The sequence below is a fragment of the Dromiciops gliroides genome, chromosome 1, assembly GCF_019393635.1.
Source record: "Dromiciops gliroides isolate mDroGli1 chromosome 1, mDroGli1.pri, whole genome shotgun sequence".
Classification (NCBI taxonomy): Eukaryota; Metazoa; Chordata; class Mammalia; order Microbiotheria; family Microbiotheriidae; genus Dromiciops; species Dromiciops gliroides.
The window spans coordinates 759,442,252-759,466,693 of NC_057861.1; the positions used below are offsets into that span (position 1 = coordinate 759,442,252).

A 24,442-nucleotide genomic window follows, 5' to 3' on the forward strand; every position below is an offset into this window, starting at 1 on the left:
TTGTGTCTCCAAGTCCAGCACTGCAGCCCTAGCTGTCCCACCCTCTCAGTCTGGAGTCTTGGCTCAGCCAGTGAATATGGAGTTGTACAGCTCTCTCCCCAGACTGCCCCCAAACTGTGTCAGAGGAAGCCATCAGAAAGAGTTTCTACTGATGATAAAATGTCTTGGGATGCTCAACTAAAGAGACTGGAATCTGTCCAGTGAAAGCCCAGGTGAAACTGCTGTGGTGAGGGAGTTGGCTAAGCCAAAAGGTGGAGAGAGAGAGACAGAGAGAGAGAAAGACACACACGCACAGAGAGACAGACACAGGGAGAGACAGAGACAGACACAGATGGAGACAGAAGGAGAGGGAAGACAGAGACAGTGATAGAGACAGAGAGAGGAGAGACCTAAAGGAGGGAGAGAAAAGACACAGCCCCCGGGGTGCGGGAGGGCAGGGCATGCACCTAGCTCTCTGGAAGAAACCTCTGGGGTCACCGAGAGTGGGGCACATCGTTCTTCAATTCCCAGCCATCAGTTGCCTTTGTTGTGACAAGTCCCAGGAGGGCCTTGCATGATCATTACCGAGCTCTGCTCTTTTGCTCCCCAGCGTTCTGAACTCTGCCCTACCCTTCGAAGACACAGACAGGGACAAGTACAGCAAGTTCCCGGTGAGTACAAGGACAAGCCGCCGCCCGCCAAGCGTTTCCTCAGAATGTCTCTTCCTTTCCGCAAAGCCCCACTGCTTAGAGCAAACAGATGGGATTTACTGTACTTTAAGTGTGAGGTGCATTGGGGAAAAGATTCCTCTTTACGCTCTTTTAAGGGCGCCTGCTCGTCAGTCCATCAGTCCATCACGATCACTCAGTAAATATCTACTAGGGGCCAGCAGCCTCCAAGCTCCCATAATCACAACAAGTGGCATTTATAAAGCATTTCAAGACATTTATAAACCCCTTTGTAAACACCTCACTGGAGCCTCTCAATAGCCATGTGAGCTCTGTGTCTCTCTCTTTGTCTCTCTCTGTGTCTCTCTCTGTCTCTGACTCTCTCTCTCTCTGTGTCCATCTGTCTCTTTCTCCACCTTTTGACTTAACCAACAACAAATACTGCCCCCATTTTCCAGATGAGGAAACTGAGGTAGAGAGAGATAAAATTACCTTTCCAGGGTCATGTGACAGAGGTGGTATTTGAACCAACATCTTCCTGTCCAGACCTCCCTCCGTTCTGTCACATTGTGGCACAAATGTTCATAAAGACAATAGAATCCATGGTTGGTGGTTGTTGGTTTTTTTTTTAAAGAAGATCTCACGAAACTTTCAATAATTCTCAAAAACAATTAATTCTAGCTTTTAAAATTACCCCAGGCCATTAGCATGTTTCACAGGGTATGGAGGAGCAGGTATGCAGAGGCCACCACATTTCCATCTTGCCAGTGCCTTAGAATACAGGATGGTGGGGCTGTCTGCCAAGCCAGCTTGGATTGACTTTGACCTTTGCCCCTTGCTTCTGCCAAGTCCCTTCTAGTTCGATTTCCCTGTTTGGCTGACTCCAGCAGGCTCCTTGAAGGATTAGTGGTAAAATGGTAAGAAATGGTCTTGGCATTGGATTGTATTACAGTATAATGTGAGCCTACTGAGACCTCAGGAGAGAGATGTGATGGACACCCCTAACACCTAATGCTATGTGGTTATAATTGATATAGGTCCTGTTACAGCGAGTGAATTTGGCTAGGGCTGGGCTGGCTCTGACTCAGAGAGAAAAGATTTCAAAAAGTCTTACCAAGATCGCCAGGAACCTTGAACCCAAGCCTTGTTGAGTTCAGTTGCAGAACCCAGGGGTATTTGTTCTAGAGAAGACTGGGGACAGGGGAGAGGGGGGAGGGAGAGGGCTATGGCTGCTTTCGTGAGGAAGGATGAGCCGTGTTCTGCTCAGCCCCAGGGAGCAGCCTCAGGAGCAGTGGGATGGGGGGACATGGCCCAAAGGCAGGTTTTGTCATGACAGAGGATGGATTGGCCAGGAAAGTAGGGAGCTCCCCTTCACTGAAGAGAATTCAAGCAAAGTCTGGTGCCAGCTTGTCAGGTCTTTGATCAGCTCCATGTTGGACTAGAAGCCTCCGAGGGCCCTTCTAGCCTCTAGACTCTGTGCCTAGGAGACAGCAATGACATCTGAGAACCTTGAGATCCAGGATGAACCTCACCATCAACTACTGAAAAAATAAACAGAATCATCTCTGACATTTCAGACTCTGAGAGGCTTTTACTGGAGAGGACGAGACTGCAATGACAGAAACAGGAACATCTATCCAGGCCGACGGTAACTTTCCCAATTGCCCGGAGTTTTTTGAAGATATCTCCTAAAAACAGGGGCTCCTGAGCTTTGAGCTCTTCTCATTTGTAGCAAGAAGTGCCCAACTTGTGTCCTCTTGGGGGGGGGGAAGCCTGATGCACAAATAAGCAACTTATGTCCACTTCAGAGATTTGTGTTTTGGGGTTCAGGTGAGTTGTTGTAAAACATGAGTATCTGCTGTGGGGCTGTGACTACCTGGCCCCAGAGGGCTCATGGCTCAGTCTGTCCAGTCTCTTCTGAGTTTACCAGAACGAGGAGAGGTGGCATCTGGCTGTGACCGGTGCTCAGATATAGACTTAGAGCTGGGATAGACCTTAGGGACTAGTAAACCCAAGGCCCTCATTTTAGAGATAAGGAACGTGAGGCACAGAGGAGTTAGGGGATCTGCTCAGAGTCCAGTCAGTTGGGTTAATTCTAAATTGACCAGATATTATATATGCTTCTTCAATGTTGTTATAGATCCAGCCGATATTAGCAGACTAACACGTGGCTGCTCTATGAATCATGTCCCCAGGGATTGAAGCAAGGGTCCTCAGACTATGCCTGACTGGGTGGTAGCCATTGGCATCAATCCCAAAGATGCCTGGACTCACCAGGCTGCCACAGCCATGCCACACCTCACATTGTCCATCTTGTGTTTAGAGTCAGGGCCATGTGGATTGCCACATTGGTGGCTCCAGTGGTCCACAACTTCTGCGTGTGTGTATACATATATGTGTGTATGTATACACACATATGCATATATACGTGTGTGTACAGATATACATATATACATGTGCACGTGTGTGTGCAAAACAAGCCAAAGCTAACAGACAGGGCCCATTTCATTTTCCTTCACTGACACCACCTTTTGGGGTAAGAAATAGCAATTTTGTTGTTTCCTTTTCAGCCCAGAGAACTGGGATGCACAGCAGGATTCCAATTGTAATGGCATTTGGGTAAGTCACAGAAAGATGGTCCTAACTTCCCTTCTGAATTTGCCATCCCTTACAAATAGCCTTCCCCTCCACATTATTCAATTCAATTCAATTCAGGAAGCATTTTTATGTGCCAAGCACTGTGCTTCACTCTCGGGATTTCAGGACAAAGAATGAAGCAATCCCTGCCCTAGAAGTTGTTTGCTGAGGGGAGGCAACATGACAGAGAAGTCAACATATATATACAAAACAGCCTGTGCAAAGGTCTGGAGGTGGTAGATGGACTATTATCTTGGAGAACTGACAGTCTGCCTGGAGCATAGAGTGTGGGAAGTATAAAAAGGTAGGACAAAATTAGGTCATATAATGTGCCCTCCCTTCTGGGACCTTGGAAGAGTGAGCTACAGGGACAGCTCAGTGGCACAGTGGATAAAGCACTGGCCCTGGATTCAGGAGGACCTGAGTTCAAATCGGGCCTCAGACACTTGACACTTACTAGCTGTGTGACCTTGGGCAAGTCACTTAACCCTCATTGCCCTGAAAAAAAGAGTGAGCTCCAGAATTCTGAATGCAGATTTGCCAACTGGGCATGATGGGCATGAGGTGGAGGGAGCTCCTCCAGTCCCTTCCTGACTAAAGGAGAATTTAAGCTCCTTGAGGGTGTGTTCACTTTTGTCCTTGCTTTCCCAGTGCTTGGAACAGTGCCTGGTGCACAGTCAGTCTAATTACTGCTTCTTGGATTGGTCACTGAATTAAAGTTTCAGTGTAGATGTGCATGGAAGGAGGCTTTTAGGCCCTGCTTCCTTTCCATAAGTTATCAACAAAGCTAAGAGGAAGTAAACTGATGGAGGTGTGGGATGGGAAGGGCATGCAATCACATGTTTCCTGTGCTTGAATGAATGGACAAACCACCTGCTGCCACTACTTTCTGATCACTGTTTTTCAGACTTGGATCCAATAGTCAGAGCACCACGTGCTCATCTGGGGTCCACAGTTGGCCACCCAAGCCTTTCCAGCAGGTTATTTGCCAGGGAAGTCAGCAGGAGCAGACATAGTGTGAATTTGTACCCAGGGCTCTGGGCTCCACAGGTCTGAGCCCATGGTGGGTACAATCCATGTTTTTCTTGCTTTCTTCATGGCACTGGAGGGAAGCAAGTCTGTGCTCACGGCCTCCAGCAGTCCGTGTTGTGACTGGACAGAAGCTGCCTTACTCCGGTGGACTCAGCTCTCCTCTGGCCTAAAATAAGCCACATTGCTGCTGCCCTCTCTCTCCCTCCACCACAAGGTCCTTGGCTCACTGGTTGTGTGTATCTTCTATAGCTCTGCCCCAGGGCTTGCTAAAAAGGCGAGAAAGGCCCAGAGCTCATACAGAGCCCTTCAGCAGTACTTTAGGGACTTCCTTCAGAGGGAGATGAACAAATGAATCAACACTCTTTGGGCAGAGATTTTCAAACAGCAGCATCCGAACTTATCACATGATTGCCCTCAATGGTTAGTCTTAATCATAAGATGTGACAAACTTTGTCAAACACCTTGCTAAAGTCACTGTCCCTTGTAAGGACAGCATCTGCCTAATCTCCCAACCATCACCTGCCCAAGAAGGAAGTCAGTCTGAATTACGTTCGATTTATTCTTAACTCATGTTGGCTTCCAGGGACCATCCAAGAGCAGGCAGTGTGGCACAGTAGGAAGATCACTGGACTCCTTGGGTTGAAACCCCAGCCCTGCCACTTACATCCCTGTGTGGTCAGGGACAAGTCACTGAGCTTCTCTAGACTTCAGTTCCCACCTGTAAAATGAGAGAACCTGAGGTCCTTTCCAGTCCTGAGCCTACAAGGTCTTTCTTTTCTAAGTCATTTCAATTCAACGAATAATCATTAAACACAGATGATGGTCTGTGCTATGCCAAGGGCTTGGGATAAAAGAGGAGAAGTGAAGGTCAGTCCCCGCTTTCAAGGAGGTTACATTCAGCTGGGAGACCTGATGACCAATTACATTCTAAAGCTTAGCCAGAGACCGACCCCAACCTAACTGAGCAACAGTTCATGAAATCCACCTTCCCAATCAGGACGATATCCTTCCAGCTCTGGCCTCCTGCTGCTTTGCCCATTCTTCACACTTTCTTACAAATGGCCAACAGCAGTGCTGCAATCACCCTTCTGGCTACTGTAATATCTTGGGCCCTAATTTCTCTGGGCCTGGACACTGGAGCCTTTCTTACAAAATCCTCTCCTATCCTGGGTTTCAATTTCCTTTTATAACATTCCCTTCACCACCGCTGTCTTTTCAAATAGAAAAACTGTTCTCCTTGGCGAAGAAGAAAGGAAAAAAAATAAAATATCACTCATTCTTTTTCTGTCATCTGCTAACAACTCACCAATCTGTCTACCCAGTGGCACTACCTTAAACTTATTGGTGATCTTGACCTGAGCTGAGATTAAAAGATAGACAAGTAGTTACTTATACTTGGCATTGTTCACAAGCCTATGCTCATGCTGGTCTTTAGTCTCCCTGAAAATACCAGTCCAAGATCAATCCAGACTTTTGTTATTCCTTTGTTATATACCTCTGCCTATTCTTTTGTATGAGCTCTCTAGATAGCTGGGCTCAATAAAGAGGTCCCTGTGCAGCCACATTGATTTCTTGGATACTTTTCCTTTGCTCCCCTCACTGGAAACTTTCTTCTGAATGCTCATGTAGCACATTCTCCAGAGCTATTCTCCCAACTTCCACTTAAAATAACAGGCTGGATCTCGCAGTAGAAATAGCTGTAGGTGTCAATTCCTCCCCCTCGGGCCTCTAGACTTAACCCAGAAGGGTCAGTGCCCACTCATATACTTCTCCCCACCCCATAATCATCAGTTCATGTCAATTAGTTACCCAGACTTAATTGGCTTTGAGGAAGGGGTATTTACTAGGGTGATTTAGTAAGAACAATTGGTACAAATATTCTTCTTCCTCCTACCCACTCCCCCCCCAAAAAAATCTATGACCCAGTCTTCTAGGGGAAGATGGGCTCACGCTTAAACAGCACATGTGGCAAAAGAGATACTACTAACTTTTGGTCACTGAAAGTCTTTTTTCACTTTGAAGAGTACTCATGAAGTTCCCCTGAGGTGTGTGTGGTGTAGATTTCTTCTGGGTTCCTTATAAAATCCTGAAGCTGTCTTTTCCTTGGCATGTCTAGTTTGTTCTTGGTTCCTGTTGTAGACATGGCCACCAGCTACTGCTGGTCCAGGTTCACTGCCAGGACATCAATGAAAAGTTCCAAATCCTCTGATCTCCCAAAGCTTGAAAAGCCCTCCTCTGGCCAAGAGTTAGAAGAGGGGAGGAGACTGAGAGAGAGGTAAGGGCTCTCCAGCTGTCCCCCCAAAGTGATTCCTTCTCAGAGATTGGTAGGAACAGCTCTTCTCTCCTCTTCCCAATATTCTCCTCAAATACACATTTCTGAATTAGCTTGCTATTTTATACAAATCCCACAGGATGTGGCCAAGTCTCACCCAATAGAATATACTCCCAGTGCCACATGACTACTTCATCTGATGGGTTTCAAGGATTTCTAAATTGATGAAGTAATTTTTGGATATAAAGACTATGAATGATTGAATGAATGAATGAATGAATGAATGAATGAATGAATGAATGAATGAATGTAAAGGCTAAAATTCTAGCTATACTGTCCAAAATATCTAATGAGTGGTCACCAATAAATTATAAGCTTTAGCAAGAGTTAGACTTTTAAGAATTTATTAAGGAGAATAAGAATTTGGTAAAGAGAAAGAGAAAGAGAAAGGCCTGCATTCCTCTATCTATTAAAGGGAGAGAGCATTCCTAGCTCCGCTCTCCGCCAGAGTCCACACGAAAGAGCACGAGTCAGAGCACCAGCCTCCCCCTTCTTCCCCCCACCAGCAAACGTCACTTCCTGACGCCAAAGAAAAGACGCATGGTCCTGCCCTCAGAGGCCCTCTCCTCATGTTGGAGCTTTCCTACAGTAAGTCTCCAGCAGGTGGCGTCATTCCAATCATTACAGTATGAATGCTCATTCAATAGAGATGTCTTGGACATGTTCCCACCGACTTCACAATTCTGATTGATTGTCTCAAAGGAGATGGTTTAGCTGGTGACCATTTTGGCAACTACTTGAAGGGCGTGGGCTTGGTTGATTGACTAAATCCCTACCCTGACACTGATAACAATGAACAGGATTATTTTGGTTTTTTATATATTTAGAATTGTATTTTCCCAAATTACATGTAAAATACAAATTTTGACATCAATTTTTAAAAAAACTTTGTGATCCAAATTCTCTTCCTCCCTCCTGCCCCACCCCATCCTCAAGAACTCAAGCAATTCAATATAAGCTACACATGAGTAGTCATGCAGTTTTGCATTTCCACATTAGCCAGGTTGTGAAAGAAAACAGACAAAAACTAAACTTCAGATAAAGGAACTAACAAAAATTATGCTTCAATCTGTATTCAGATACCATCAGTCCTCTCTCTGTAGATGGACTGAATTTTTCATAAGACCATCAGACTTGTCTTGGATCATTGCATTGCTAAAAATATCTGAGTCGTTCACAGCAGGTCATTTTACAATATTGCTGTTATTTTGTTTACAGTACATTTCACTTTGTATCAGCTCATGTAGGTCCTTCCAGGTCTTTCTGATAGCAGAACAGGATTGTTTTATATGCTGTTCCATCAGGCCTGTATAGTTAGATCTGACCTGATCCATATCTGAACACGGATACAGATTGATGTAGGAGGGCACTACTATACTTTACTTGGGGGTCTCACACTTATTAATCTCTTCAAGCTATTTGGAAAGTGTTTACTTTGTTGCACCAATTCACAAACACCTGCTAATCTCTTGATCCTTTCCTTGACAGGGCATAGATCCAAAAGATGGCATTCCATATGAGAAGAAGTTCTGTGAAGGTACGTCTTTAGGTCTAATAGCTGATTCTAATCTGTTTTGTTCATTCTGGATCAAACCAACAGGGCCAGCCCACAGCTGGGCAGTTAGTGCAAAGATAAAATGGATTTTTAAATGTAACCTTGACCCCAAAGCCTTGTGGTATAGGACTCTCTCCTTATTGGTAAAGATCAATAGCCCCACCTGGGTGAAGGGCAGGGAGGAGTTGGCAGAGTAGAGAGAGGAGAGCTCTTTGGTCTTAGAGCTGTCTTCAAGTCACTTTGGGCACTCCAGAGGGAGGATAGATGAGGCCAATGCCACTTGAGGTTGCTGAAAGAAACAAGTCTGGGAAGATAGAATGGAGACCTTGAAGCCTGAAGGAGGAAAAACACGAGAGGCAGGAATTTCCTTTAAGTATATCCACAGACTTCAGTTCAGCAGCCAGCTAAGAGTGTCTTTATGGCTGATAGGAAACACAGCTTATCTGTGTCTCCTCTGAAGTGAGGGAAGGGCTCCTCTGTAATGCAACCCTAATGGAGCACTGCATGTACAATATAAACATGAGGTGAAGGTAGGGCATTAATGATGGGGGGGTCAGGAAAGGGAGGCTTTTGAAGGAGATGGTGCTTAAACTGAGCCTCAAAGGGATTTCAGAATTGCAAGAGGGAAAGTCAAAGATGGAAAGGATTCCTGGCTTGGGAGATGGCCTGGGCAAAGTCAGAGTGGGGACTAAGGTGTCATCTGCAGGGAACAGCAAAGAAGTCATTTCCCCTCAAGTACAGAGTGGTGGGTAATATCAAAGGGTCATCTCCAGTTATTGAGGAAGGATCATCTGGAGTCAGACTGGGAAGGCTCTTCAGTGCCAAACAGAGAAACTTGAACTTTATTCTAGAGCTAAGAAGGCAATGAGGCTTACTGATCAGGGGTCAGGGATGTGGTCAAAACTATGCTTTAGGTGACTGGGGAGGTGTAGGATGGATGGGAGAGGGGGGTGCCTGGAGGCAAGGGAGGAGAAGGCTCTCAAAACAGCCAGAGTAGAGGTGACGAGGGCCTGGAACAGGGCAGTGGTAGTCTATAAAGGAGAGACTCTACCAAGTGAAATTGGCAAGAATGAGCACCATATTGGATGGGGGGGGAAGAATTGAGGATGACTTCAAGGTCACAATCCAGGGGTCCTAGGAGGGGGTGGCACCCTTGACAGAAACAAGGAGAAAGTTCTTTTTTTTTTCTTTTCTTTTTTTTTTTTTTAGTGAGGCAATGGGGGTTAAGTGACTTGCCCAGGGTCACACAGCTAGTAAGTGTTAAGTGTCTGAGCTGGATTTGAACTCAGGTACTCCTGACTCCAGGGCCGGTGCTCTATCCACTGCGCCACCTAGCTGCCCCTAAGGAGAAAGTTCTGAGGACAATGAGCTCTGCTTTGTCCTTGAGCAGCCGGTGGAACATCCAAACATCCAGGTGGCCATGTCAAACAGGCCATTGGTGATGTGGGCTGGGAGCGCAGGCTAGAGACGAGGGCTGCAAATCTGGGAATTGTCAGCAATAGAGAAGATAATTGAATCTGTGGGAACTGACGAGGTCAGAGAGAAAAAGAGAGAGCCCAGCACAGGACAGTGCTTCATTTGTGTCTATGCCCAAGTCCCTCATGGGGACTGCATTTCACCTGGCAAGAATTCGGCCTAAAGTAAGCCTATGCTCTAGCTGTATGGATCTACATTTCCTGGGCACATCCTTCCTTGGCCCCAGACTGGGACGGCCCCCAGGGCTGTCTACTTCTCCAAGGTCACCCAAAGTCACACCCGAGACACGGTGCCAGGGCTCCTGCCTATCTTCCATCTAAGGCCCTCCCCTGAATGGGACCAGCTCTCAGGGTTAAAAGGAACAGGGGGAAATGAATGCTGGCTAATTGAAAAATTAAATCAAATTAAATTTTACAAAGAGCACTCACTGCTCAAGGAGACAGGAGGAAGGCTCATAACAGCCTCCGCGTCTCTACCCCTCAGCCAGAAGCCAGAAGAAGAGGGTTTCACTTGCACGATCTTTGCATGGATCACTGTGCCCAGAATGCAGACAGTGCTCCAGGATCTGCCCCCACAGAAATGGGCCCTCTCTTTCTCAGTGAGTTTGCAGTGCTGAGCGTCAGGACGTAATTATGCATTCAGGGGAGCCCAGCTTCTCCTCTAGGAAGGAAGGGGCAGGACTAGACTAGAGGAAGGCCCCTCTTCTCATGGGCACTGATGCTGCTGTGATTCCTCAGTCAATGGCGGGTGGCGCCGACACGCCTGGAGGATCAGATCGTGGCTCTGGAGCTGGAAGGGCCCTCCTAAGCGGCTCAGCCCCATTCTCTTATTTTCCAAGAATCAAGCCCAGGGAAATGAGGCGATTTGCCCAGTCACACCGGGAGGCAGAGGTGAAATTTGAATCCAGATCCTCTAACCTGGATTCCACACTACGCCCAGCTCGTACACACCTGTATTGGTTTTGTTGGAGCACCAAACTCTCCTTTTGGCTCTGCATCATAAATCTCTCCTAGCGGCAGCAAGGGGCGGGGTGCTCTGCTGGGCCCTGAGTGTGCTGGGGAGCCTTCCTGCTGCCCGCTCTGGACACCATCCCCGCCCCCAGAGCAGAGATGACCCTAACTGTCCTTCCTAGGTTCAGAAGCCAGGGGTCTCATCGTGTTGGGGGACTCGGCCGCAGCCCATTTCCACATCCCCCCAGAGTGGCTGATAGCAGCGAACATGTCTGTGGTAAGTGTCGCCTGAGGTGGTTAGCCTTCCGGCCAGACCACAGGCTGCCTGTCTCCTCCTGCTGCCCCACCCTACCAACTGATCAATAAACATTTATTAAGAGCCTACTATGTGCCGGGCACTCTGCTAAGTGCTGGGATACGAAAAGAGGCAAGAAGCAGCCCCTTCTAGGGCCTAAGCTCAGGGCCCAGACTCAGGAGACCCAGGGCAGGTCCTGGTTCCTACACTTCCCACCCTTGGCACCCAGGAGCGGGCAAGTCTCTTCTCAGCTTCCTCATCCAGAAAACATTGTCTGCCAAAAGTTTTGTAAATTTGTTGTTGTTCAGTTGTGTCCGACTCTTCATAACCCATTTGGGGTTTTCTTGGGAAAATACTGGAGTGGTCTACCATTGCCTTCTCCAGCTCATTTGACAGAGGAGGAAACTGAGGCAAACTAGGTTAAGTGACTTGCCCAGGATCACACAGCTAGTAAGTGTCTGAGGTCAGATTTGAATTCAGGTCTTCCTGACTCCAGACTCGGTGCTCTGTGCCCTATGAAGCCCCCTTGATGCTGTAAATTAGAAAGCACCAAAAAAAAAGGGGACCCTATTACTGTTGCCACAGTTATTGCTGACAGGGGGGTCATTCAGAGCCCCCCAATCCATGGCCTTGTTGGTGCAGGGCCTCCCTCAGCAGGGCAGGTCCCGTCCCCTCCCCACATTTCCCCACTATATCAGCCCATTCCCATGCTCTGGGTTGTACTCACGTTTGAGGGTCTCCCTGAAAGGGCACGGCTGTCCGTGGGCATGCCTCATCAGGCCCTGGAGCCTCTATGGGAGCTGAAGCAAGCTTGTTCATGCGAAAGAGGGTCAAAGGAGGGGAGCAAAGAATGGCCCCAGGCCTCTGGACTTGACCTTCTCGGGCCAGCGGCCTTCAAAGGGGGCCCTCCCTCTTCACAGAGGCCAAGAAGCTCAGCTTTGGAAGGGACCCCAGAGCCAGAAAGCCCAGCATGGCCCGAGCCAGAGCATCCTTCCAAGCAGCCGGCCAAGCCGGATGGCTGCCTCCACGGGCTGTTCTTTCCACCCTGGAGCAGCCCTCCTGAGGAGACACGTTTGCCTCTCTGCTCCCATGGCTGAGGATCCAGTCCCTTCCCCCACAACAGCCAGACAGGACGGCTCTTTGGTTCCTCGAGGCCTCTTCCCAGACTAAGCATTCCAGTGCCTTCTAGCAAACCTCTAGGCCTTTCACCCTCCTGGTCGCTTCTCTCTGGATGGTCTTTTCCCAGATGAGCCCACATCCCCCGCACCGTGCAGCTTGTCAAAGCCTGATGTCCCCCTGAGCCTTCCCTTCTCCATCCCCTATTTTGCCGTGCTTTGGAATCCTCCAAGAATCTCTGAGATGGAACATCCTGCAACTGAATGAGAATGCAGCAGGTCTTTGCCTGGTGGCCTCTGCCTCCCTGGGAACCCATTGCCCACAGCACCGGCTGCATCTGTGACTCAGTGAAGCCCCCAGTGGCTGGGCAGACACACAGACTCTGGGAGCATATGTCTATGTTCTATGTCTATAGTTCCGAACTATGTCCGGAGCATAGACCCAAAACAGTAACAAGCTGCAGAGATGGGGGTGGATGCTGAACCCACCCAAACGCCATTATCTGTAAATGGTGGGTGGACGGGCGGGTCTTTATGAAAGCAAAGCTTCTCCCACACTGGCCATCCTGGGACTGAGCCTAGAACTCTTGAGTTCCCAATCCAGGGCTCCAGGCTCATTTCCAGATAGAAGCCCCCAAAGACTCTTCCCACCTGGAAGGGCTGGGATGCCCCTCCCCCTGACGTAGTCATTCTCTTCTTTTCCTTATCCCAAGTCTAGCTCCCTTGGCCTTCCGGGGGATCCAAGGGCTGGAGAGGGCACTGCCTGACTCTGTCTGAGGCATAGCAGTGACCGTTCATGGAGAGCAGGTGCTGTCCACATCCTGCTGACTCTACCAGGGCCCGATGGAAGTATTCTACGTTAGCAGTTATTGGAGTGGCACTCCTCCTGCCCCCATCTTTAAAGAGCTGACAGATGGAAGGGCTGCCGAGGAATGTCAGGAACCAAGAACATTGGTGAGGTCATGCGGCAAAGCAGCTGAGGCACTAGACTTGGAATCACAAAGACCTGGATTCAAATCCCACTTCAAATTCTACCTCAAATCCCACTTGCAGCCTCTCTGTACCTCCATTTCTGCAACGATGGAATGCAGAAGCCAGCCCGGCCCCTCTGAATCCTTGATCCCAAGGTCCTAAGACCTGAGTTCAGTTCCCATCTCTGACACTTCCTGGCTGTGACCACAGACGAGCCAGTGAAACTCAGAGCTTCAGTTTTCCTAGAATGTAAAATAGAGATAATGACAGCCCTGCCTCACACAGATGCTGAAAGGATTCAGCGAGAAAAGGACTCATATGTACAAACATATTTATAGCAGCTCTTTCTCCTGTGGCAGAGCATTGCAAACACTAGGGCACCCATCGATTGGGGAATGGATGAACCAATTGTGGTGCGTGAAGGGGCTAGAAAGCTGTTGTGTCATAAGAAATGATGAAAGGGGCCACTTCAGAGAAACCTGGGGAGACCTGCATGAACCAGTGCAGGGTAAAGTGAGCAGAACCAAGAGAACCATTTGTACAATAACAACAACATTGCACAGACGAATGGCTTTGAGGGGCTCAAGAACATCTGTCAACCCAGTGACCCAGCACAGCTCCAGGGGATTCATGATAAGAGCGAGCTGCCCCTCTCTGGATGGAGAGGAGATGGACTTGGGGAGACTGAGGCTTGGTTCTTAGACACGCTTGGTGTTTCTTGACTATTCAGCAGGGCTTCTGTTTCTCTTTCTTGCTCGGGGGCGGTGGAGACATGGGAAGGAGAGGAAGCAGATTTTCATTCATTGAAAAAACATTTTGATTTTTAAAAAGGATTAAATGAGAGAATGAACGTGAGCTCTTTTTAGGATTTGGTTTCTGCCTTCCTATCCCCAGTGTCTCAGTCAGTGCCTGGCATACTGTGGAGGCTTAAGAGATGGTTCTTGATTGATCGATTGCTAAAGCGCTTTGCAAACTTGAAAGGTCTATGGAAATGTCAGGGATAATGATTATCTCTGAGGGGTCAAACTCAATGAAAGTCTTGCCTGATTGGTGTAGCAGCAACAATGCTTAGCAGTTATTGGAGTGGCACTCCTCCTGCCCCCACCTTAGCAGTGATGAGGCAGGGACATAATTGACCTTGTCAGTAACTGGGGCAATGACACTGACCATAGTAGTGACATCATTGACTGCAGCAGTGACATTGACCAGGAAGTGCCATCATAGACCACAGCAATGATATTGACCATGGCAGTGACATCATTAAGTACAGCAGTGATAGCAGTATCATTTCAGTCTTTGTGACTGCTGTGTTTTGAATCTCTCACAGTCAGGATCCTTATCTTTTTTTAATCCCAACTCCAGCTCATGGATAATAGGTATACAAATTGAAGATTGGGCATCAATGAATGCTTGGCTGGCATTGCCTCTTTCCATCCAATCTAAAGCTCTGGGGGCACCAGCCCTGCCCATGCCCAGAGAGATGCTGGCCTGGTGAGGTGATAGGCTGAGGTCAGGGAAGGTGTTCCCATCGATTCTGATCCATCAAAGCTGATGGATGGGGCAGAGGGAGGCCTGAGGTTATGAGGGATGCCTTTGGATTTTAAACTTCCCTCTCTCCAGAAGAATGGAAAGATACAAACTTCTAGGAGTTCTCTGCTGGAGCAGGCTTGCCTTTCCGACCCTGGCTGGTATGCAGGACCATTAACAGGGATCGTGCTATTCTTGTGTTATTGGAAGCAGGTCCCAGAGGATTTGTGAGCAGCTTTCCAGCATTCCAGCATCCTCTGCCGCACCAAGGGGTTGGCAGAGCTCCCCCAATGTGGGGGCCAGGCGGCTGTGATTTCTGAAGGCTCTCTGAGCCCCTGCTTGCCTGTTTCCCCCGCTGCCACTCTCCCTTTCTCCCTTGCATTCAACATATCCCCCAGAACACAGCTGACCCCAAGCTGTGGCTACTCTGGGCCAAGGCTCCGTCTCACCCTGAGATTCTGTGAGCTGCTGGGCCCCCTAGGGCAGGATGGGGAGAAGTTACAATTGGCGCATTCGGGCCTTGGATCAGAATGAACTGCCAACAACCTCAGCTGTGCCGGGGAGGGATGGCTGCCTCCCTCATGAGGTGGGAGCAGCTGAGAGCTCACCGGAGTGGCAGTCGGATGGCCACATCAGCTACATTGCAGAAGGAGATCTTATTGGTGTGACTTGGACAGGTGGGGGGTGGTCCTCTCTGACCCAGCTCTGGCTGAGCTCTGCCTTGCCCTCACACAGCTGGGAAAATGTGAGCAGTCCCAGAGAAGTGGTGGGGGCAGCCCTGCCAATGGAATCCAGGCCAATCTGGAAACAGCCTCTACCTCAGACACTCACTAGCTGTGTGATGCTGGGCAAGACTCTTAGCCTCTCTGTGCCTCAGTTTACTTATCTGTACAAGGAAGGGGTTGGGCTTGAAAGCTTCTTCCAGATCCTGCAATGTTCCCAGGTGCTCTGCTCTCTGATTACTGCTGGGACACAGGCCGCCTTCAGTAGCTTCTCTGGGAGCTGGGGAGTGGGATGGAGCTCAGGCTCCCACCAGGAGTCAGAGACAGGCCCTCCATTCAACACCCTGCCCTCTCTAGTTTTCCTCTCTGGACTGGATAGGCTGTCAGGCTTCCGCGGGAGCAGAATGTCAGCTCCAGCATCATCTCTTTCCATGAATTGGGTATGAGCAGCTTCCAGGATGCGGGAATGCAGAGCTCTGGACGGGCTTCTCCTACTGGGAATGCGGCTTTCGAATTGCCTTTGCTCCCAAGTGCCTCAGAGTGAGAGTGTCAAGGCCAGAGCAGCAAAAGCAATGCAGGAAAACAGATTGGGTGGGGGTGGGGAGGCTGCTCCAGCCTGCCTGATTTTCTGGTTTACAAACTCAAAGAGAAGCCCAGCCTGAGGCAATCTGGGCCCCGTGGGGCATGTGACCCACTTCAAACAGTGCCCATCTCCTTCAGCCCAATTCCATTTAGACAAGAGTTATTAAGAACAGACCAAGTGTGCAGCACTTGCTAGGCCCCAAGACACAACAGAAATAGTCGCTGCCCCCTGGGAGCTCCAGTCTGCAGGGGAAGGGGGGGGGTGGTGCTGATAGGTAAGTAAATATAAGGTCACCTGAGGAGGGAGAGAGGCTTCTGGTACCTGATCAGAGCCTTGGGAGGCAGAGGCAAGAGGAGAGGGCATGCCTGTCATGGGGCACAGCCAATTCAAAGGCAGAGAGGCCGGAGATGGATTGTCCTGTGTGAAGAATAGGAGTATGAAGAGCCAGAAAGTTTAGCAGGAGGGTGTGAAAGGGAAGGAGGTCATGAGGGCTTCATCAGCGTGTGGCCCCTTCACCAGAGAGAGGAAACAATTCCTTTCCACTTCACTGTCTCGGACCAAGGAGATCATTCTGTTGTCTGTCGAGAACATAAGGAAGGATGTGGGGATCAAGGCTTACTGCGCAACTTTGGAAAGGCAGGATGGCCTAGTAGTTATAGAGCTGACCTCAGAGTCCAGAAGATGCAGCTTCAGCCCCACCTGGGACACTGCCTTGGGCTCAGACTCAGGCTCAGCCAAGGCTCTAGCACTGTTTTAGCTGGAAGGGGGTTTTCTCACCTGGAGTTCCCCCTAAAGCTGTCCAAAGCCCTTGAGCATTGAGGTATTTGAGGGTCCAAGGTCCAGCAAAGAGCATTGATGGGTAATGCTCTTCTGTCGTTGTCCTTGTACCCCAGCCTGCCACACCCATCTCCTCCACTGCACACACCTGAGAACCTCTAGAGAGGCACACTTGCTTTCTCTTCTAGCAGTCCTAACAGAACCCCCACCCCTCCTTGGTTCTGGCGCCACCCCCTCCCTAAGCAAGGTGGCCCCGGGGCGGGGGGGGGGGGTTCCAACAGATCTGATTGCCTGAAGATTCAGCTGCAAAGATATTTGTCGTCAATAAGAAGAGGGTGAAATGTGCCCCCAGGCTTCTCTAGAAATGTTTTATCCCTCCCACTTCTAACAAAAGCACAGGTACCAAGGCACAAAGGAGGCTGAAGACCTATGCCCCCTCCTCGAATAGCCCCTGGTCACTATTGTTGTTCAGTCATCTTTCAGTCGTGTCTGACTCTTGATGACCCCATTTGGGATTTTCTTGGTAAAGATACTGGAGTGGCTTGTCATTTCCTTCTCCAGCTCATTTTACAAATGAGGAAATGGAGGCAAACAGGATTAAGTGACTTGCTCAGGGTCACAGAGCTAGTGTCTGAGACCAAATTTGAATTCACAAAGATGACTCTTCCTGACTCTAGGGAAATCAGACAGGGACAAAATGAGCCGACTACAACCATGTCAACTTCCAGATACCCAAAGTGATGTCTGGGGGCTACCGCAGGGGGCACGAGCAGACCTGTGAATGTAAATCAGTATCTTTGTCTTTGAAAAAGGCCTTCTCTGCTTGACTAATTTTCCCTTGAAAAGAAAAACAGGAGAAAAAACCAGACAGCCAAGTACTCCAGCCTGGCAGGAGATGGTGCCCTCCTGCCATGGCACCCATCTGTTCGTCAGTGATTTCTCGAATATTTTAGCTGTCTTTTCATGGAAGCAGCATCTCCAGGTGCGTGGCAGTGGGAGGACAGCTGAGCCAGAGACATCTGATCTTCCAAGTGCCCATCATGGGGCCATCGGCTGCCATCGCCCCTGCACCCTCGTCTGACCATTGTCTGGGAGGCAGCCCATCTGCGAGCTTCCTTCTGTGCCCAGGGTCTGATGACTCTTTCAGCTTTTCGGGAGGAAACAAATGCATATTTACCCGGGACCAAGGAGATGTGGCTCTTTCCAGGTCACATCTTATATTACTCTGGGAGATGAGGTTCTTATCTGATTCAATTTATTAAACAGAGCACTGTGCAAAGGATCATGGACTTAGGTCTGAAGAGACCTTAGAGGTTGTCCAGCCCTACCCCCTCATTTTACAGAAGAGGAAACTGAGGCCCGTGGTGGTTAAGTGGTTTGCCCAAAGTCACACAGGTGGTGATGGTAGAGCCAAGATTTGAACTTGGGTACCATGGCTCCAAGGTCAGTGTTCTTTCCACTGCCACAGAATGCCTCATGCTATTGAACTATTTCACAGCCCAGCTTCCATACTCCCTGGGAGAATCACCAGATGCAGAGAAGGTCCCTGGGCCTAAAAGGGAGATTGGAGTTGGGGGAAAGCATTCACAGGTCCGTAGAAAATGGACCACCAGTCTTGGTAAGGTGACTTTACCTCCACGTTTGGGTCATTTTAAAAAATGGATTTCTTTGGTCTCCAAGATTCCCTTTGGCAAAACCAACTCCTTTTTGCCTCTGATGCTATAGCCAGGAAGATTGAGATGCTGGAGTTTGGAAAGGAGATGGCCAGCCAAGTCACCACTCGTTTCTTCTATCAGAAAAGGACTTTGCATTTGCCTCGGTACGCATTTCCTGCAGACAGTGACCAAACCACAGGGGACAGTTGGTTATTTCTGTTGCTTTCCATTTTTTGTGATGACAGACCCGACAGCTGGCGGACCGAGTTCTGATGAATTCAATGCCCTTCTCCCACATGCTGAAGGTGAGCCCTCAGGTCTTCTACCTGCCAGCAGTGGAGGGAACATGCTGGCTAGTCTCTGCATTTCTTCTGAAGAAAAAAGGTGACCTCCCAATTTCCCCAAATTACTTTCTGAGAAAGCCAAGCTAAACATTTACAAGTAAATAAAAGAGAAAATTATTTTAAGCTGCATAATTGTGAAAGGCATTTGGAATTATTCAGTCCATGTGGCTGTACTCCCAACAAGATTTCTTGGATAATTCCCAAGGTCAGGACAGCATGAAGCCAGAGATGTCTTCAAACCTTCATTTGCTTTGCAAACTCAAGGGCGTTCAATTCCAGATTTGGTCCTTTTCTTCATTTTAGATATGAGTTGACTTTCTTGGCTGTGAGGTCCTCACCCTTTGACATGATAATGCAACCACATGGACTGTTTAGGAGAAATGCATGTGGTAGACGATGAGTCCATTGAAGGCAGTGGTGGATTCATTTCTGATTTTGTATCACTGCTACCAAGCACAAGCCTGGCACACAGAACTTGATAAAGGTCTGTCGAACCTGAATATAAAATACAAAATACAGCAGAGAGGATATGACAAAAATCTGAGTCTTTCTGACAACTTTATCTCTCAGAAACTAGAGAAAGTAGCAAAAGGAATTGCTATTCCGAGCTAATTATCATCACCAATGCGGAACTGCTCCATGAAGTGGAAGCATCAGAAATCTTGGGAATGGGCATCTCACCTTAGAGTTCATAATGGACAAAGAGGAGAATGCTGGATGTAATCAGATGTGCACACAAGATCTCAAAAAAGCAAATTCAAAAAGTTTAGAGCAAAAATAGGCTTAACTCCATCATCTGAGGCTCTAAAAGGGAAGTTGACTCTATGTGGTCAAAGAACATTCGAAGATAGTAAGAATGATGCTGCCAAGGAAGAGGCAGCATGGTATAATAGAAGGAGTATTAAATTGGGAGTCAAGCCCTGAGTTCAAATGTTGACTACCACTTACTATGTGAATGTCCTTAAACTAGTTACTCAGCCTAACAAGACTTCAGTTTCTTCCTCTATAAAATAAAGAGGTTGGCTCCAAGATCCTTGAGTTCCTACCCAGCTCTAAGTCCTTGATCTCTAAGTGGGGAAAAGTACCTAAAAAGGATATTGTGGATGCATAGGGAGCTCTCTAATAAGCCCAGATTTTAAAAGGGCATGTGGAAAAGATATAAACGAGAGCATATAATACAAGAGGGCAAAAACTTTTCAAAATAATATCAGGAAAATTATAGCTCAAAATGGATCACTCTACTATGTCTATAACAGAAATCTTCCAAGACAACAAAGAGAGTTTCTTAAGCTCTCCTGGACACAAAGAGAATGTGGAAGGAATTGATCTACTTCCTGGAATAATGGTGTTTTGTTAACTGTCTACCACCCCCTCAAAGACACTCATGTCTTACTCCCTGGCAAGGCAGGCAGACAACTATGCCAGAGTGGTGAAGACTCTTCACCACCACCAGAGAAGGCTCTTAGCCCCAGCCAATGGGACAGCCAGGAGGAGCAGTAACACAGGGTACAGAGAAAGGAAAATGCCTCAGTGAAAGAAAATGATATTTACATCATTCAAAAGATAAACAAGGCAATGGTAAGAGATCACCTCACCACTCTGAATTAATTTGAATGCCCCAACCTAACAAAGGACAGCCCAAGTGATTCTTTCAGATGCAGGTGCCCACCCATCACTGGTAATTCTGAGGCACTGGCCAAGCACCATCCTAATTTCCAAAAAGATGAAGAAGGAAGATTCCACAGACTGTGGATGACAGAGCTTGGCCTCCATCCCCAGCATCATTACAGAAGGGTTGGCCTCTGTACTCAGAGAGGTGGTCCTCCAAGCTCACCCCACCAACTTTTCCAACTAGGGCTGTAGTCTGAGGCATGATGGGACACTTTAAAGAGTGCTGGGTTTGGAATGGGCCTGGGTTCAAATCATGCCAGTGCCACTTACTATTTGTACAAGTGTGGGCAGATCCCTTTACTTGTGGGAGCCTCTGATTTATCTATGAAATGAGAGATCAGACTAGATAATCCTGAAGTCCTCCAGCCCTATATTGGTCATCTTGTGATTCTTTAATGTGACAGAGTTTCTCATTATATACTTGTAGACAAGATGGGAAAATGTAAACTGGTTAATGATATAATTACCTCCACCAGTCAATAAGCATTTATTAAGTACCTACCATATGCCAGGGGCTGTGCTAAGCACCAAGGTATGAGAGGCAAAAAGACAGCCCCTGCCCTAGGGGAGCTCACAACTGTTTAACTGAAAAAGTATTGTTATATTCTAAAAGTATTATTACAACTAGAAAGTGTTCATTAAATAATCAACCTGAGAGGAAGTCTCTAGTGGTGAGCCACAGGGCTCTGTCATCGACCACCCTGAGGTTAACCTTTTTATTCCTCCCTTGGATCAAGAGTCAAATGCTTATTTCATTGCATTTGTAAGTGGCACAAAACAAAAAATTCTGTTTGATTGCAAAATCAGGATCTAAAAATATCTTGACAGGTTAGAATGAGGAATAGAATTTAGGAAGGTTAAAGTTTATAGAGATAGCTGTATAGTTTTTAATCTCTGGTTAAGAAAAAAACACCAAAAGAACAAGTACGGGGCAGGGGGAGGGTGGTCACACAGCAGTTCCTGCCAAGAGGACCTAAGGTGGTACAGTGGACAGAAAGCTGGGACTGGACTCAGAAAGACCTGAGAACACTTCCTGCCCCAGACATTAACTGGGGGGGGGGGTGCGCAGAGAGGGCCCACTGAACAAATGACTGTAACTTTCTGGGCCTCATCTTTCCTCTGCAAAATGGGGCTGTTGATCCCAATAGCCTCTAGGTCCCTGCCAGCTCTCAGTCTCTGATGCTAGCCTCATCACCTGGCTCTACCTTTCAGGTTGACTGGCTCCAACCGTGCTTGGGGTACCAGGTTCACCTCTGGGAGGGCACATTTTCAGAAAAACCATTGACAACCCAGAGGGTATTGAGAGGAGAGTGACTAGGATTGGGAAAGGACCAGGAAACCAAATGCTCTTTTTAGCTTAGAACACAGACTTGAATGATGCTTATGGTAGAGATCTTCCTGTATTTGATTAAGGGCCATGTAGCTCCAGAGGTCTCCAGTGAGTGAGACAGGAGAAAAGAACTCCTTAACCAAAATAGGAACCTCATGAAGAATCAGCGAGGGGCAGCTAGGTGGCGCAGTGGATAGAGCACTGGCCCTGGATTCAGGAGGACCTGAGTTCAAATCCGGCCCCAGATGCTTAACACTTACTAGCCGTGTGACCCTGGGCAAGTCACTTAACCTCAATTGCCTCACCAAAAAAAAAGAATCAGCGAGTCACTGAAGATGCCCAGCAATGGGCTTCCTTATTCAGTAGTGAGCTCCCTGTCACTAAAGTTATTCAAGCAGGGACTGGAAGGTATATCAAGAACTTCATAACGGAGACTCATACTTGCCAGAGAAGGAGTCTGGAATAGCTAACCTCCAAGGTCCCACGATTCTGTAACAATTGGGGTAGGGGGTTGGTGAGAGGATGTGTGGCACTCTGAATAAGAATTCAGAGCTTTGTGCCTGGGTTGAACTGGGTTGATACTGCATCTATTTCTGAGACCGATTGGGAATGCTGGGATGACCCTGAGAGCTCTTTGGGGTGAGAGCTCAAGGGAAGCAGCTGTGCCTCACTTAAAGCCCAGGACCCACAAGTTAAGACTGTGATGTCATCGATCTTCTTTGAGAAGGAAGGAGGACAAGAAAGAAAGAAAGAAAGAAAGAAAGAAAGAAAGAAAGAAAGAAAGAAAGAAAGAAAGAAAGAAAGAAAGAAAGAAAGAAAGAAAGAAAGAAAGAAAGAAAGAAAGAAAGAAAGAAAGAAAGAAAGAAAGAAAGAAAGAAAGAAAGAAAGAAAGAAAGAAAGAAAGAAAGAAAGAAAGAAAGAAAGAAAGAAAGAAAGAAAGAAAGAAAGAAAGAAAGAAAGAAAGAAAGAAAGAAAGAAAGAAAGAAAGAAAGAAAGAAAGAAAGAAAGAAAGAAAGAAAGAAAGAAAGAAAGAAAGAAAGAAAGAAAAACCTGAGTTCAAATCCAGCCTCAGACACTTAACACTTACTAGCTGTGTGACCCTGGGAAAGCCACTTAACCCCAATTGCCTCACCAAAAAAAGAAAAAGAAGATAAAAAATAAAATAAAATAAAGAGAAGGAAGGAGGAACAACTACAACAACAAAGGGAAGGGACTGGATGGAGGGAGAGAGGACAGGCTCTGAGGACGCTCCCTAGCTCTGTGATGTCCATGAGGTGACCTGGACATCTGACAGGAGAATCCACCATGCTTCTCTGGGGCCAGCTTGGCTTTCTGTTGGACTGGGAGCCCTTCAAGGGCAGGCACCGTCTCAGGGTTCCCTTTGTAGTTTCAGCATTTAGCACGGAGCCTGGCACAGAAAATGCTGGACAACTGCTTATTGTTGACTGACAGGTAATTATGGGAGCTCTCAACTGATCTCTTCATGACAGCCCCAATCCCGAGCCACCCGAGCCATGTACCCCTGCCAAGTATCCCCTTTGAAATAGGATAGGGGAGCAGCTAGGTGGCACAGTGGATAAAGCACCAGCCCTGGATTCAAGAGGACCTGGGTTCAAATCCAACCTCAGATACTTGATACTAGTTGTGTCCTTCGGCAAGTCACTTAACCCTCATTGCCCCACAAAAAAAAAAAAAATTTAAAACTTACTAGCTGTGTGACCCTGGGGAACTCACTTAAGCCCCAATTGCCTTACTGAAAAAAAGAAAAAAGAAATAGGATAGTAGGTTGTTGTTTTGGGTTTGTTTTTGTCTTACCGCCTCTCAAAGTTTATTTCCCTAAGATAACAACTCCCCCCCCCATCTGAGACATGTTGGCATCAGGAAGCTTTAAATGAGACCAACCAAGAGCCCCAGAGAGCACATAGAAATCTCTGGAAGGTACTGACTTTCGAGGAAGGATTGTTCCCCTCTCTCTCGCTGCCAAGGATGGAGGCGCAGAAAGGAGAGAGAATGTTCTCATCCTTGAAGCAGAAAAAAACCCCAAACCCCAAGCTGTCCCCCCCTCCTCTTTCATAATTTTGACACCCCCCCCCCTTGGAAAAAGAGAACACAAAATCACCCCAGTGGAAGACAATGAACTGCTAAATGCATCGGCCTTGGGGGAGGGGGAGACGGGCAGGCTGGCTTTTAGACAAATGGATCCCTCACCTCCTGGAATAAATAAATCATGATGTTAGCGCATCAAGTATAAATAATAAAAGAGGGAGATGGGAGAAATGAAGAGGTGCTGACAAGGGGGAGAAAAGCCAAATGTCCCAGGAGAGGGTTTTAGGCAGGGGGCTGAATGCAAGGTCTTGTCAGAGCCCAGCTCCCCTCCACACCCCCAAACAGCAAAGATTGCTCAGAAAGCAAAAGCAAGAATACAAAAGCCAAAAACAAAAGGGGAAAGGAAAGGAATCCATCTTTAGGACAAACCATGCAGAGACCAGCAAACATCAGCCAAGTGGGTTCCAAACCCAAAGAGGGCTGGGCAGGATGGAGCAAAGGAAAGTGATGAGAAGACCTCACCATAGCGAGAAGGGGGAGACTGCAGCAGGAACACTGGGGACCCCCCCACCTCTGAAATGAGGGCCAAAGGGCTTCAGAAACTCTGTAAAACAGTCGAAGGAAGAAATGAGAGTGGGAAACAGCACACATAGGAAGGCAACCAAGACAAAACGCTTTCCAACACATGATGGGGAAATCTCCCTCTTTGGTAGATATTCTGAAAAAGACATGGGGAGCCCTTCATTGGGGGGATAGCATTGAGTGCACGCTCTGAT

At 47.7% G+C, this 24,442-nt stretch overlaps 1 protein-coding gene across 1 annotated transcript in view; it reads left to right on the plus strand.

Annotated features, from left to right (window-relative positions):
- Positions 1–24,442, plus strand: part of AOAH (acyloxyacyl hydrolase) — a 113,242-nt gene that overhangs the window by 50,351 nt on the left and 38,449 nt on the right. The window contains exons 8-12 of the mRNA XM_043964531.1: positions 590–650; positions 2,225–2,295; positions 3,218–3,266; positions 8,137–8,185; positions 10,812–10,906. Of these exons, the coding sequence (XP_043820466.1) occupies positions 590–650; positions 2,225–2,295; positions 3,218–3,266; positions 8,137–8,185; positions 10,812–10,906 (325 nt within the window). The remainder of the gene's footprint in view (positions 1–589; positions 651–2,224; positions 2,296–3,217; positions 3,267–8,136; positions 8,186–10,811; positions 10,907–24,442) is intronic.